Source organism: Papilio xuthus, unplaced genomic scaffold (genome assembly GCF_000836235.2).
Source record: "Papilio xuthus unplaced genomic scaffold, Pxut_1.1 DF824888.1, whole genome shotgun sequence".
NCBI lineage: Eukaryota > Metazoa > Arthropoda > Insecta > Lepidoptera > Papilionidae > Papilio > Papilio xuthus.
In genome coordinates this window covers 3,444,766-3,460,000 of record NW_013533761.1, presented here as the reverse complement: position 1 = coordinate 3,460,000, position 15,235 = coordinate 3,444,766, and the positions used below count along the sequence as shown (strand labels likewise).

At 34.9% G+C, this 15,235-nt stretch overlaps 3 protein-coding genes across 5 annotated transcripts; 1 reads left to right on the top strand and 2 right to left on the bottom strand.

The window, feature by feature from the left end:
• Positions 1 to 345: 345 nt before the first annotated feature.
• LOC106127182 (solute carrier family 25 member 35) lies at positions 346 to 4,728 on the top strand. 2 transcript variants are annotated; one of them, XM_013325233.1, is made up of 6 exons: positions 346 to 533; positions 1,671 to 1,927; positions 2,244 to 2,446; positions 2,733 to 2,856; positions 3,705 to 3,847; positions 4,526 to 4,728. In XM_013325233.1, exons 2-6 carry the CDS (start codon positions 1,689 to 1,691, stop codon positions 4,717 to 4,719), a joined length of 903 nt encoding a protein of 300 aa, XP_013180687.1. In that variant the 5' UTR covers positions 346 to 533; positions 1,671 to 1,688; the 3' UTR covers positions 4,720 to 4,728. The 2 variants fall into 2 exon arrangements, with proteins under 2 accessions (XP_013180687.1, XP_013180686.1); XM_013325232.1 differs by lacking the exon at positions 3,705 to 3,847 and adding an exon at positions 3,070 to 3,212.
• Positions 4,729 to 5,461: 733 nt separating this feature from the next.
• On the bottom strand, positions 5,462 to 9,181 carry LOC106127181 (uncharacterized). 2 transcript variants are annotated; one of them, XM_013325230.1, is made up of 3 exons: positions 7,397 to 9,181; positions 7,205 to 7,314; positions 5,462 to 7,126 (listed from the first exon to the last, which is right to left on the bottom strand). In XM_013325230.1, the coding sequence occupies exons 1-3, from the start codon at positions 9,099 to 9,101 to the stop codon at positions 5,597 to 5,599; spliced, it is 3,345 nt and encodes a 1,114-aa protein (XP_013180684.1). In that variant the 5' UTR covers positions 9,102 to 9,181; the 3' UTR covers positions 5,462 to 5,596. The 2 variants fall into 2 exon arrangements, with proteins under 2 accessions (XP_013180684.1, XP_013180685.1); XM_013325231.1 differs by having other exon boundaries at positions 7,403 to 9,181.
• A 685-nt stretch (positions 9,182 to 9,866) lies between these two features.
• On the bottom strand, positions 9,867 to 14,523 carry LOC106127238 (uncharacterized). Its single transcript, XM_013325318.1, has 3 exons — positions 12,104 to 14,523; positions 11,874 to 11,974; positions 9,867 to 11,374 (listed from the first exon to the last, which is right to left on the bottom strand). The coding sequence occupies exons 1-3, from the start codon at positions 14,439 to 14,441 to the stop codon at positions 9,887 to 9,889; spliced, it is 3,927 nt and encodes a 1,308-aa protein (XP_013180772.1). The 5' UTR covers positions 14,442 to 14,523; the 3' UTR covers positions 9,867 to 9,886.
• Positions 14,524 to 15,235: the final 712 nt, after the last annotated feature.

Genomic DNA, 15,235 nt, shown 5'->3' with positions numbered 1-15,235 from the left:
AAATTTTACAATTAAACCCATGTATTGAATGTATTCAAGCACATTTAAGTAAAATTGTCATTCAATAATATCAGAAGAAAATATCTATAAAAGCCGAATATTTGCCCAGTGTGCGCCATGACTCAAAGTGACCTTCGAAAAAGTATTCTGCCACATTGACACAAAGTTCTTATCATTTGTAACATCTGTCTATCATCTCAGTTCTAATAACTATATAAAATATTTTGTTGCCAAGCGATCATGAAATATATTAAAGAAAATTAGTTCTCGCATAATGCCGTCCGAAATACGCAACAAGCAACAAGTCATCTGCAAACGTCACAGATAGGCGGTCACCAGACCGGTATTCTAGTAGTGTATTCGGTGTCGATGAAGTGTGTCGTTCATTCGCACTAAATTACATTAGAATCTCAAATAATTAAAACAAATACTTATTTTATATGTGCATAAAAGTGTGGTAAAGCATTTCGTGATATAAAAAATATTATTTTAGGAAGTTTTGTTTTGTAAGTGTTGTTCAATACATTTTAATGGTAAGTTAAATAGATAGAATTATTTTGATCATTTTCCCGACTTAAGAAGTTTACATATAAAATAAACAGTGTAAAATTTAGGTTATGTTGCTGTTATTAAATTAGAAAAATTACTTTTAATCATATAATCAATTTCAGTTATGTTGAAATATCTCTATTGGATAATAGATATTTTACGAAGTATATATGTTTTTATATATGTATTCAGGCCGTGAAATTCTTCAATATTAAAAATTAAAGTTATTATAGATATAAAAATGCGTAGTAATATTGCTTCCGTATCATTGCGTTATTGACATAAGGACAAAATTAGTTTACCTTGACGAGTAGTAGATTATTATTTCACGGTCGCCACTTTTGCTATTCTTATGTAACACGCCTAGTTTTAGTATCATTTAATAATACCAAAAAATCAAGTAATCAAAGTATCAATATGGAAATATAAATTGTAAACAAGAACTAAAATTGAACCAAAACATGTTCTATAATTAAGAAGCAAAAGAAACTATAAATCGTTCCAAATTTATTTTTACGCTGCGTAAACAAACGAACGATACTAGGTACAGTCGACGATGTTTATTTCCTATCCATTTAAAACAACAAACATAATTCATACCCGTAACCCAGCGAGGTAAGCAGTGACCACGGACCTATTGGTACAGTCTTGATTCACCTCTTGCTTCTTCTACATTCATTGGTTTTGGGTGATCTTGATGCCGCCCTTCTTCAGTATTTCATTAATTTGAACAAGAAAAGTTCAGTCTGGCATCGTCCGGTATTTGAATCTAAATGGAAAGCGAATTTAGTTCATTGACTTCTTTCTTTATAAAAAATAAAAAAATTACCTTGAATTTTTAACTTACTTTAAACTATTGTATACCTATAACGATATAACAATTTAAATGTAGAGGCGTCGTTACACATCTTAAAATGTTAAGATATAATTATATCTTAGATAAGAAACGCGATAAAAAACTGCCTAATAATTACTGTTCAGGGACAAAAATTAATGTAACATATTTACAGAACGATTTATTCGTCAATTTGAACAAAAATGGGGTAATTATAGGGCAATTAAAATAGAACTCTTTAAATAAACATAAAAAGTAAATCTTTATTAAAATGTAACGATTTCAGAGAGATTTCTAAATCGTAATGGACTTCGTGATTGGTGGCCTGGCGGGTGCTGGGGCGACCATATTCACCAACCCCATGGACGTTGTAAAGACCAGATTCCAGCTGCAAGGCGAGCTGCGGGCGAGGCACGAGCATACGGCGCGGTACCGCGGTATATTACACGCCCTCTACGTCATTGGGAAGAATGATGGTATACTCGCGCTGCAAAAGGGCCTCGCCCCCGCTATGCTACTGGGATTCACTATGAATTCTGTTAGGTAAGTGTATTAACTATTTTTAAAAAAAATATATTATAAGGTGGTAAACGAGCCAGCGGCCACCTGAATTTGAAATGGCGAAGCCACCGATGCCCATAGACATCCGCAATTGCAGATGCGTTGCCTACCTTTAATTGACGGAAGAGGAGACGCAAAGGAAGGGGAAATATTCGCTTTCTTCAGTCCCGTCAACCGTCTAATCCACTACCCCTTCTCATAAGAAAAGAGTGGTAAGGGAAAGAGGACTAAAATTAGGACTCCGACGCGCAACGGTTACTGGTACAAATTATTCAATCCTTATTGTATTCATTTTCAGATTAGGAATGTACCATATAGCTGAGGTGCAAGGTTGGACAAAGTGTAAGGACGGCGAGATCAGTATTAACAAGACCATGTTCTGGTCTAGCGCGAGTGGCGTGATGAGCGGTCTCGCCGCAAACCCAGTCTCTGTGGTCAAGACTAGGATCCAAGCAGCCGCGCATCCCAGTATCGCTGTTGGACGACAATACCGGTACAAGGGTAACTTACCACTTATTTTACCCGTAAGATTAGCATATTTAAAGTCGAAGAGACACAGGTCGTATGATAATCAACCAACTAATCAGTTGTAATATACTGGGATGTTAGAAATTGGTAATGAATTAAAAGAAAAGAGACAATCAAGTGGGACTTGGTTATACTATACGCCTTTAATCTATGACGTCCTGGTACTTCACCAGTAAACTCGGCAAGTAAGCAGTAGTAAGTACCACTATTACTTTGCACTCTTAGAACGAATGTATTTAATTCCTTTGTAACATTTCAGGTATGTTTGATGGTTTCATCACAATCTATAAGAGCGAGGGTTTAGCTGGTTTCTTCGCTGGTGTGAACGCGACCTGTGCAAGGCTGGCAGTCGGCAGCGCAGCACAGCTCACGACATTTTCCACGTACGTTATCTTACTTGATAATTTTAAAAAATACCTGATTTAAAAAGTGACCATATTGCTTACATGATGATCAAAATCATTTGTCAATCTTGGTGACAGAAAGACCTCGGATTAATTTTTAAATTCGTAATCTTCTTAACAGAATTGCACATTTACTTGAATGTGTAATACATGTATTTCATAGTTTTTGAAGACAATACTTTATGTCTACAGCGCCAAAGAAGTTTTACAATCTCATAATATATTCGAGCGGTCGTCACTCGGACTGGCGTTTTCCGCGAGTGCGCTCAGCGGCGTCATGGTGGCCGTGGCTATATGTCCCTTTGACGTGGCAGCTGTTCGTCTGTACAATCAGGGTATGAAGAACTACGACATCATTCGCTATACTCCTCACCGAGTATCCATACATTTGTCCTGTTTGCTCTGAAGCAGCAAAGCATTGGTGTCGGAATTTTTCATGAACTGCATGAAGACTTAACCTCAAAATGTTAATCGTAAATAAATCAATATGATTAAATATTAACTTATAATTATTTCAAATAGATTAGGAATTAGTCGCTTACACTTTCGGTGCCGTTGTAAATGATGGAATCATTGTCTTGAATCTTTTGCGTAGACTAGTCAGGATGAGGTTTTGGTTTGCAAACCAATTGTAAGAAAAACCTCATCAAGCGATGATACGCCTAAAATTTGACGTTTTATGAGAACCAATAAAAAGGGTAATTAAGGAGTTCGTCATAATTCTCCAGTATATGGAAGACACTGCCAAAATTACGGTCATATCCCAATAGTCTTTAATTCTTCCGTTATTAACATACGTTTAAAGTTCAACGTTTTTACGTTTGCAGACTGAAAGAATATATCTTAGGGTTGGGTTACTGTGAGAATGCACCAGTGAAGCTTGCGTTCGCGGCGAGCATTGTGTCGGGCGTGTTGTGTGTCCTCCTTGAGACTCCACTGGATGTTGTCAATACGCGTCTTTACAATCAGGGTAATTGGTCCATGCTGTTACGCTTGCTTTGGTCTCAAGGGATATCTTGTAAAAGCTTTGTGTAATCGTAAATAATAATTGTCGTGGCAACTGTTTACGAACGTTATTGTTTTCTCTGTTCTTTTCAAAGACAATAAAAGGGATGTCAATACTCAGATGAAACTCATCGTAATTGTTGCTATGGGCATGGTGTACTAAAGAGAGTTAGTCGCTTCTACTTCGTTTTAGTGTTTTTAAAATTATTTTTGTCACTATTGTAGTTGTTTTATTAAACGTAAATTTTCTTAACTTTCAATTTTGATAAAATAAATCGTTTTAAAAATTTCTATTCGTATTTCCTAACAAGTTTTATTACTAACGCTAATTCCTCAAACCATTAATTCACATATTTTCATTATAATATCACCATTTGGTTTTAAACGTGGGCACTTTTTTAACTCTATGATTTTATGTCTTACTTTAATGACCTATGATATGTGTTAAACGATGAAAATGCTTTCTATTTTTATTCTTCTTGCTTACAGAGTTGTTAATCGCAATATAATTTTTTAGTAATTCATCTGCTATATTGAATTTTTCATTTGACAAGATTTACGCTATCTATCGCTATCTTGTAAACCAAAATATTAATAAAAAAACGAAGTGTTATATGGTTAACGTAAAAATATCTCTGTCCAGGTCCAGCATCAACAGGTGAGCGACTCTATAATGGCGTGCTCGACTGCCTCACGAAGATTTACACAAAAGAAGGCCTTCACGGACTCTACAAAGGGCTAGGACCACTCTACTTAAGAATAGCTCCCCATACAACACTGTCTCTAGTCATATGGGATATGTTAAATAATTTATTTGATAAAAATAAACACAGTTGACATTAAAAATTCTTTTATTAACAATCATTAAAATTAAAAGTCAATTTTACCGAAGACTGCTTAAGGGTGGTGAAAAGTGAATCTCCCAATCTACTTCGGAGGAGGTGCAACTTGACATTTCGACATCAGAGCAAGAGCAACTGTCTAAAATATCACCTTTATCCATATCTTTTTTAAGACCAGAAAAATAGTCATCGGGTTTTAATATTCCAACTGCATATTTATAAGCATTCAAACATATTTCGTCACATGCTTTAGGGTTATAAGAATCTTTAATATCTTTTGCGGCTCTTCTTAATATCCTTCTTTTAATTCTTTCTTTCTTATTATTTCTGTCTTCGTTATTCGCATTCGCTATCTTATATACCAAAGGTGTATATTGTTCGGGGCATTCTTCATTTGGGTCTGGTACTGCTTGCATTTCTATCTTGTACTCTCCATCTATTTTACTTATAATTAAAGTTGCCTTTTCCTCTTTTCGCTTTTTAGTCCGTTTCGTCTGTTTCACCTCCTTTACGACTGATTTCGATAGCTTTGCTTTATTCAGTTTTCTCAACAATCGTTTTGATATGGCTCCCGGTTTCCAACCTTTTGATACCTATTAAAATCAAATCTTTTAATAAGCTATTGATTTTATTTATAAATAATTTGCATTTGCACTTACTTATTACTATTTTACTGCTGAAAACTTGTTGAGAAAATAAAAAAAATGAATAAAAAATAAATATTTATTTTTCTCTTATAGTTAATGACGTTACAATTTTACAAACCAAATTACAATATTTATGTACAGGTTGACACAAAAACATGTTAATAAACCCAGACAAACAAATAAGATAGAAAAGACAATACTACTTAAATAAATAATAAACATTTGCTACATCTGAGTTTCACCGTGTCTTACTATAGAGAATGTCTGAAATCTTTTCCTTTGCTGTTGCTTTATTATTTCAGAATTGATAAAAGAATGAAAGCAAGGGACATGAAAAGAGCTCAAACTAATTCCATGTTTCGCTAAATCGTCCATTCTTTGTTTAGGTCTTTTGTTTTTAGACCGTTTAAATCTAAAGTACGTTTTGTTTCCGTATTCATCCACTGCCTCAACCCCTTTATCTGATGGAAGCGAATGTTTGCATTTCCCTGTCGAAAGGGACGTCAGGGGAGTCTTCTTCTTCTTAGGGCCTACTTTCGTATTAGATAAAACATAAGTCGTCGGCGGCGTTTGCACTTTTATGCCTTGCTTTATTAAGTCCTCTAATTTTTTCCTGAGTAATTTTCTATCCGCTCCGTGTCCGGTTATTCCTCTTGCCGACAATTGTAAAGGGCTAACACCAACGAAACAACTCCAAGATGATGGTGATTTTCTCAACATGTTGTGATCTTTTTTATATTTGAAATAATTTTTCATTTCGCTCATCATCAATGGCCTCTTTTGGCTCATTTTACCTCTCGACTTAGTGTACCAACGCCATTGCCCTTGGCAATCTACGTAACCATCAACTCCAACAACGAGCCAATGCCCATCAGTCGTCTGAAATTTTCCAGCTTCACCGTCCACAGTTTCGCCATGAGGCCCTATAAAGGTGTTGGGAGCCCACCGCTCATCGGGTCCAATATATCCATCTACGTTTATTTCTAACCATTTATGATCGGGACTCCAAAATCCACCTAAATCACTACATTGCTGCTTACCATCTGGGCCTTTGAAAAATCTTGGTACAGGGTTACCGAAGCGGTCGAGTAATTTCACTCGGAAATCTAAATATGAATATTGTGTATGCTTGTCACATTTGGCTACTTTCTTGCACTTATACGTAGGGTCAAATGTGGCGTTCGGAGGTGTGAATTCAATTATCCATTCATCAGAGTCTGTATCTGAATTGAATGAGTCTGACACTTCTGAACACGAGCAGGAAACATTCACATTGGTCTTGTCGGGGCCCGGCTCCGCTGGGTAACAAGTACACGTTGGATCCTCGGCGTCGGGGAGGATTCCTAAAGCTTGTTGGTAAGTCTTTAGACAAATTTCTTGACACATATCTTTAAATGCGCTTTGAATAAACATACGCTGAGCTCTTTCGAGACGTCTTTGTTCCCTCTCTTTCTTCTTTTGCCTGGCTAGATTTTCTTCTTCAGTTCTACCAATGACATAGGTCATGACTGGTTTATCTTCATACGGTTGTTGGTTTAGTTGTCTAGGTTTCGCATAATTTTTCATCGTTTCCATAGTGACGGTATACTCTCCGTTCTTCTTACTAACTACTAATAATGGCCTCTTCAATGGACGCTTCTTCTTGCCTGTATCCTTTCTTCTCTTTTTAGCAATAACGTCCCCTGGATTCCTAGCTAATTTTAACAGTCTGTATACAAACTTGTGAATAGCTCCGGGTTTCCATTGGGGATTGAACTAAAAAAAAATGAAAAAAAAAATAAAGAAAATAATAAAAAAAAGAAAAAAAGGAAATACAAACACAAAACTAGGTACCTTTAGTCCTGGCACATTGTCAGCAGTCCATAACCAGCCCATATTTCTCGGCACCGGACCCAATGTCCCCGTGCAAGGCATTGCACAGTGGATATGTCCGATTTGAGGAGCTGTAAGGGATGAAATTTATATAAAAAAAGAATAATGTTTTAAAATAACTTAATTTTCAAATTAATATCATTAAATACATACGTATACCTTTATAACCGTAATTAAATTTGAACCTGTCGTCTTTCTTTTCTTTTTTTGGTTTTTTTCTGTCCTTTTCGGATTCACTTTTTTTCTCTGCTATTGACCGTTTATCAGACGAAGTACCAGATTTTGATCCAGTTCTTACACTTTTTTGGCCCGAATCTTCTTTCTTTTTAGTATCACTTCCAGATGTACTTAAAGCTTTTAATTTATTTTTGTCCATAAGTTTGTGATAAACAGGACAAGGCATAGGAAATGTGTGCTTCGGCGCATGGTCATATTCTTCTCCAAGTTTTTCATAACCACCACAAATACCACAAAGAGTGGTTTTCTTTGTATAACTAAATGTACATTCACATGTACAATAACAAGGATCATTGCCGAGCTTCATCTTCGCAGTAAGCCCTCCTACAACTTCCTCGACTTTTTCTGTTTTATCACAACATATCTTGTTCAAATTTTCCAAGTCCAACAAGACTTGCGGATCCGGGGGTGTATGCACATCTCTATGTACTCTATTTTCACAATCAACCTTTTTGCATTGAGTAACGTTAAGTTCTGCTTCTTTGCTAAATATACATACGCTTTCTGAACTGCTACTTGAGCTACTATCATTTACATTGCTTATAGTAGTTCTGTAAGCATCGTCTGATTTATCGGTTTGACTGTCGTTTGTTTTATCTGAGCGTGATTCTCTTCCTGATTTACTATCACTTTTATTTTGCTCAACTGTGAAATATCCAACATAATACACTTGTTGTTTAGGAAGTATGTACTTGTGAGGAGCATTTATCTCTCTATAAATGTAATTTAAAATATTAAATTTCTCAAAAGCTTGTATTGCTGATGTGGATTTTGATTTTCTTGTGCTTATGTAATTGATTTTATTTAAATCTGTTGTGCTGTTTGAAATTCTTCCTTTCCAAGTTATAAGTTCTTTTACTTTAGATTTCTTTTGATCTATATTTATGTCTATATCTTGAACATCTATTAGTGAATCCTCACTCAGCGTTATGTGTAATTTATCGTTTGAAATAAATGTAGTTACCAAAGATTTTTTACTATCGGATTTTCGAGCTCCAGTCACTTCCCTTTCATCAGTAATATCCTTCGATGTTTTAGTTTTATGAGGAACAACTGACTGTGGCGGAGATTTGTTTAGAATAATATCGGATATTATGGAACTTTGATTTCTTACTAAGCTTAACTTCACAGTTGTCTTAAAACACGCAATTTTCTGTTTTCCTGTGTCGTTTAATATTGTACATTTCTTCACGGTTTGAATTGGTTGAGGTAATTCCTTGGTAAATTCTAAGTTTTTCAAATAATCAATATATAATTTTTCCCATTCGTATTGCATAAATCCAAATTCCCTGACTGATTTAAATTTTTTGCGAAGAAATATTACCATTGGCATCTTCTCCATCTTTGATATTAATCTATTGACATCATAAGAAATAACTATTGAATTAGTGGCTTGCAGTTTAGGTTTCCTTGATTTTTCATTAAATGGACCACTTTGTGTTGTTTTTCGTGTGAGTGCGGATTGATCTTTTGCTTTTTTGTGTATTATTCTTGGATCTTTAATATCTAACGCGAACAAATCACTAAATGTACAGAGAATTCCGAACTCTCTACATTTAATGAAACTGACGAAATCTTCTATTTTGATTTCTATCAAAAACAATGAATCCGAAGAAGACATTATCAGAATTATTTTTCATTCACTTTACGTTACATAAACAAGAATAATTATTTTCATTACTTTAAAATTTCACACTTGAAAATTTCAAAATTTTCCCAAAATGGTATGTCAATTTTTATTGTGTTATTGTTTGGGTGTGTTATACCAGCCAGACTGTTGTTTCTTTTTTTTAGAATTTTTTTAGGAATATCTCCGCGATTTCTGAGTTATTTAATAATCTCTCAAATTATTAAGCTCGAAAATTGTTCGCAGATTTTTTACAAAGATTGAAAGTAGTTTTTTTTTAATTCCAAGAAATATACTTCTTGATGAAAAAACAATTCTAACTAAAAGACGATGCTAGCGCGCCAACTCTGTCCACTTAACACCTTAACTATTTACTTAAATAAAAATCAATGTTTGTGTGTTTGCGAATTACGTAAAATTTGTATTTTGAACAACTTGACTTTTTTATATTAAGTATAAGGTGGCAAGCGAGCAAACTGACACCTGAATTTGTCGAAATAGTAAAGCGACCGCTGCCCATACACATTCGCAATTGCAGACACCTTTAGTTGACGGAGGACAGGATATACAGAAAGAGAATATTTCCCCTTACTATTGTTTAATCCCCTCATCAGACCCACTTCCCTTTCCCATTCTTTCTTTTTAATTAAAGAGTTTTAAGGGGCAGAGGACTAAACACCTCCGGTCTCCTGCCTCCTATATTTTTTTAGATATGACATACAGACACTCCAATTTTATTTACATAAAAAAATATCTTTATTACTGTAGCATACACATATTTATTTAGCAAAATGATAGTCAGATCCTGTTGTGGTAACACTTTCACCATTGCCGATAGACCTGACGGACCGAGTTCTCTGGACCATTTTATTTGGAATCCTCAAAGGACTTAATCTCTTTTTTGAAGTATTACAAGCTCTATTTGTTTTCGACGGCAACCTAAGTTCTAATCCTTCGTTATAAATTTGTTCCATTATCTCATTGTATCTTTCCAACCTCGCTTGATCCATGGCATATTCTACATCATCCTGCTGCATCAGTTTTCTTTGAACACGATCGACAGAAACGCTCATTACAACAGGACTATTTCCTTTGCCACGAATACCAACTTTTTTAGGTTTCTCTTTACCACCCTTTGCCATAGCACTACTTGCTACTTTCTTTTCATGAGCTTTCGGTGAATTTGGTTTTTTCACAGGCTCAGGTTTCGCTTTGCCGTGTTTTTTACTTTCTAACTTCTCTTTTGCTAGTTTAGAGCTTGCAGTTTCGGTGGTTGACATTGTTTTAGATTTTACACTTTTTGGTAATTTCCTGATTGAATACCAAGCCCATTTACCATCTTTCTCGATGTAACCATCGATTCCGATCCTTAGGGTACGACCTGTGTTGTCAGTGAAAAATCCCTCTTCAGACGAATAAAACATACCATCAGGACCGGTAAAATTCATTGGCACCCACCTATTATCTGGCCCTATGTAACCATCTTTATTAATCTCCAACCAAACATGCTTAGGGCCCCAAAACCCACCGAGATCGCTGCATTCCTGCTTTCCATCAGGACCCTTGAAGTATCTAGGTACTGGATTGCCATTTTTATCAAGTAACTTAACTTTATAATCTAAATAATTGTATTGACTTTCATTATCCATAAGCACTGGGGGATGTTTTACCTTAGGATCCCAACGTGCAAGTGGAGGAGTAAACTCAATGACCCAATCGTCGTTATCGGTGTCACTACTGGTTATACTTCCTTCGTCAGAACAGGAACATGAGTCTATTTGAGGAGAGAGAGGTTTTACCGTATCGGTGTAACAAGGGCATTCAGGATTATTGGGTTCCGGCAATGGTAATAACCCAATAGCTTGATTATATGCTTTTAAACAAATTTCTTGACATCTATTACGGAACGTAGACTGAAGGAGGCGACATTTCCGTCTCGTTTCTCGACGTTCTCTTCGTTCCCTCTGTTTTTGAATTTTAGCTTTTTCTTCTTCAGTTTTTCCTATTGTGTATATTAGTGGTGGTTTTTCATCATAAGGATATTGGAATATCAGACGTTCTTTTGAGTATTTTTTGAAGACTTCCATCTGTACTGTGTAGTCGCCATTCTTCTTTTTCACTACTAGCGTCGGTTTCATTTCCATTTTCTTCTTTCTTTGTAATAAGGCTCTCTTTTTTTTCGCTATAATATCAACACCTTCTCTAATTGCTCTGTACCGTCGTACCAGTATCTTGTTGGCTGCACCCGGCCTCCATTTCGGTCGAAACTGTTAAAAAAAGACATTATATTTATATGATGTAACATACAAGTAAAATTAATATTTTAAAAAACAATAAAACACAATATAAAGAATAAATTTTTTATTGTAACGATTACATTTATTTTGCAAAGTTTTTATGACGTATTTTTCATTAACTTGGTGAACCACATTTTTGCTGTATCCTGAAAAATTAATACCATAATTGTTAATTTAACATAAAAATTAATTATTTTAAACATAACTTATTTCATCAACAGTGATAGACAACAAAATAAACAAAAATAAAAACTCACCACAAAAAAAAGAAAAAAAGACATCATCACGCAATAACCAAAACACAACAAAACAAACATGCGAACACTTATGGTGTCATAAAAAAAAAACAAGATGGAATCATCATTGTTAAAAACATTAATCCAAACCATTTCAGTTTTAATGCATAGTCGATGGAAAAAATAAAACGAGAACAGCGAGTAATAATATTAAATAAAATAAAAGTGTTCACCTTTAAGCCCGGAACATCTTCGGCTGTCCAAAGCCAGCCCATATTTTTCGGAACAGGCGGAAATGGGTATTTCACCTCTGGCGGTTTCTCAACAGGTGATGCTGGAATTAAAAAGAAAACAATAATAATACACTTTTGTAATAGTTATATTAGATCTAATGTCTTCTGAATTTATTATGTTGTACACGAAGACATCTTAAGTGATCACGGTATGAAAAAATAAAACTTACGTTGTTTTTCAATTTTAGGAACTATTTTGTTTGGTTTCTCTTCTTCTTTCTTTTTCTTTGCTTTAGATTTCGTTAACGCTTTACTAGATTTCATCTTATGTGAGCTTCTGAAGGATCTATCAGAGCCCATCTGATCCGATTTAGACTCATGTATGCCAGATTTTGTTCCGCGCATTTTCTTTTCTGATGTCTTCGTGTCTCCGCCTTTAGTACTTTTTATACTCAAAGTATCTTGTGCTTTCTGAGCGTCCTCGTCGGGCCATGGACTTGGTACTTTTATGAAATGCTTGTCGTAAAGCTTATTATAAACAGGACATGGGTGTGGCTGAAGAAATTCGGGCAACTGTTTTACATCTTCTCCTATGCATTCATAGCCTCCGCAAACAGCACAATAAGTGGTTTTATTCGAAAAGTTAAAATTGCAAATACAATCGCAGTAACAGGGATCTTCAGTAACGCAAATCTTTTTTTCACTTCTGGCTCCTTGCACTATAAAATCTTTTACTGTTTCAACCACATTACAAGATTTAACACAACAAGGGTTTTTAATTTCATCAAAATCCATGACAACATTACTGTCGTCAGGACTCGGCTGTATGGTTTGACTCAAGGAATCGCAGACACTTTTCGTCGTAGGATTTTTATTACTGTCTTTAGTCGATGAAAATGTACAAGCACTTTTAGAGCAGGACGTTTTCTCTGTAGCTTTAATACTGGGACATTCCGATGTACAATATTCGAATTTAGAAGATTTATTGGTACTTGTGTCTGGTGGTGAAGATGTTCCACTGCCACTTTTATCATATTTCACAAAAAAATAATATACATTATAAACTTGTGTCGTATTAGGCTTATCTCCAAACGGACAACCTTTTTTCTTACAAGCTCCTTCGCTGTCACTCGTAGAAGAGTCATCGCTGCCACTCGCCTTAGGCGGTTTCTTGTTCATAAATGCATTTTGCATTTGCTCTATACAAGCACATTGAGTAGAAAGACCTTCAACATTATTAATCTCTTTAAATACTCCTTCTTGACGAAGAAATTGTTGAATCCTTTCAGCTAAAGTACATTCTTTGCTTCCACAAGGTCCAATAATGTCGTCTATTTTTATTTCTTTGTTGTCTTCCTCTATAAGGTTTTCTATATAGGCTCGAACACCTCTGGCTATTTTGCAATCGTGTCGCCCGCAAGGACCTCTTATGTTAGCTATGTCAAATGTCGCCGCTACTTTTCCAGTCGGCTTTGCATCTCTTGCACCAGGCGTTCTACACAGAGGACACGGATCTTTTTGCACTTCTTTTTTAAATCTCGATGAAAGTTCGTTCTGCGGCCAGTTGGTTTCTTTGCAGTAGCATAGCCTATCAATATCTGTCGCTTTTATTCTTGGCTTTATTGTCGGACGAGGAGTCAGCATTCTCATATTATCGTAACATGAGGTTATAATTTTTCGAACATATTCTATTATGAAATCTATATCGGGACAAGTTTCTGGCGCCTTATGTGGAGAGTTTGGTGGTTTATCTGCGTGACCCATACAACAGTAATCTCCATCAGTAAAGGTAAATCTTGCACCTGGTGCATTTTTGTAATCAGCGAAAATCATATGTGGAGGACGTGGTTTATCTATAATATAATTATTTTCCACTTTGTTGCAGTTCTCTTCGAACACCTCATCTGTCGTCTTCATCGTGCATATATAGGATGTTGTTTTTGAATTCATACCGGTGTACAATACTTTTTTTATTACTGGGTCTTCCGAAAGCGTGCGAAACGCTGATGTTACCTTATCGCCTAAGTATGAAAGTTTAACTTGAATTCCAAGCTTTGCTATTAATTTAGCTGTTCCTTCTTCAAATATATTGTATTCTTCGTTCAGAGTTACTGGAGGTGCGTCCTGGCATTTGTAAAGTAATTCTAAATACTTGAGAAACTGGGAATCCCATGGTATTGAAACAGATCCGATGCATGTTGTATAATCTTCTTTATTCCATAAAGATATTTGCATTGGGCAACCTTTCATATTCTGTGTGAGTACTTCGGGGCTGCTGGAAAATAATACAGACTGCCCAGACTGTATCACAGGCTCCGGGGGCGGGGCCTCCACTGCACCCTTTTTCTTACCCTTTGGCTTTTTCTCTTTTTTTTTCTTTTTCCCTGGCGGCTCAGGTGGCAAGGGAAGGGGCTCGGGCATAACTATATGCATTTGCTTGGGATCTTTTAATTCTAAGGAAAATATGTCAGCAAAATCACTTCTTATAACCAATTCTGTGGAATTTGTCATATTTTTAACACTTTGTACCACAACTTCGAAAATGAACATAGCATTTGTAACAGACATTTTCCTTTTTCTGCTTTTTTTTGTATTTTAACTGTTAATCATTTAAACAACTATTTTTGCTTAGATTTTTTGTGTATTTTCAACTTGGAAATTTAATAAGTCAAAATGACATAAAACTTTTTCGTTTAAATGTGTTTTAAGGAGTTTTTATTCAGTAACGTCACTAGAGGCACCGATAGTATCACAATGTGGTCCGTATAGCATTTGATTTGGCACGTCGGACACAACAGTGTTGTTTTGCCCAACGTGCCAACTTAAGCACCAGGTAGAGATTTTTATAGAACAAATATTTGTTACATAATTAACAAGGACCTCGAAAATATAAATATGATTATTCAATGATATTTTTTCAATTCAATCCACAATTTTTTTTTCTCTGGAAAATTTTTATATCGTACAATAAGAGATAAAATGTTTTAAGGCTGTTTCTGCCGAAGAAAATCATGGTAATTTGTAAAAAAAAACACACAAATGTAAAAACATGAACAACTTTAATAAAATATAAATTTATTAAAAAATAATAAGAAATGACAATATTCTTTGTACTGTAGTCATAAAATATGAAAATCCATAAAAAACGTATTTATTATGTTCTTCCACTGACATTTTATATAAGTTTATAAAAAAAAGAAACACATAAATATCTAATACCCAAATAAAATTAATATAAAAGTTATAAAATTAAATTCCCCATCGAATATTGAAAATAACATAACAATAATAATTCTTTGTCAATATGAAATAAAAGCAATTATTCTATTAATTAACAATGCTGCAAATAAAAAGAATGAAGA

Excerpts from the sequence above, each read along its gene's own strand:
- LOC106127182 (XM_013325233.1), top strand. The coding sequence starts at position 1,689 with ATGGACTTCGTGATTGGTGGCCTGGCGGGTGCTGGGGCGACCATATTC. Across the intron at positions 2,857-3,704 it reads CAGCTCACGACATTTTCCAC|ACTGAAAGAATATATCTTAG; the intron begins GTACGTTATCTT and ends TTACGTTTGCAG. Across the intron at positions 3,848-4,525 it reads TACGCGTCTTTACAATCAGG|GTCCAGCATCAACAGGTGAG; the intron begins GTAATTGGTCCA and ends ATCTCTGTCCAG.
- LOC106127181 (XM_013325230.1), bottom strand. The coding sequence starts at position 9,101 with ATGTCTTCTTCGGATTCATTGTTTTTGATAGAAATCAAAATAGAAGAT. Across the intron at positions 7,315-7,396 it reads TTACGGTTATAAAGGTATAC|CTCCTCAAATCGGACATATC; the intron begins GTATGTATTTAA and ends CATCCCTTACAG. Across the intron at positions 7,127-7,204 it reads ACAATGTGCCAGGACTAAAG|TTCAATCCCCAATGGAAACC; the intron begins GTACCTAGTTTT and ends ATTTTTTTTTAG.
- LOC106127238 (XM_013325318.1), bottom strand. The coding sequence starts at position 14,441 with ATGTCTGTTACAAATGCTATGTTCATTTTCGAAGTTGTGGTACAAAGT. Across the intron at positions 11,975-12,103 it reads TCCTAAAATTGAAAAACAAC|CATCACCTGTTGAGAAACCG; the intron begins GTAAGTTTTATT and ends TTTTAATTCCAG. Across the intron at positions 11,375-11,873 it reads AAGATGTTCCGGGCTTAAAG|TTTCGACCGAAATGGAGGCC; the intron begins GTGAACACTTTT and ends TTTTTTTAACAG.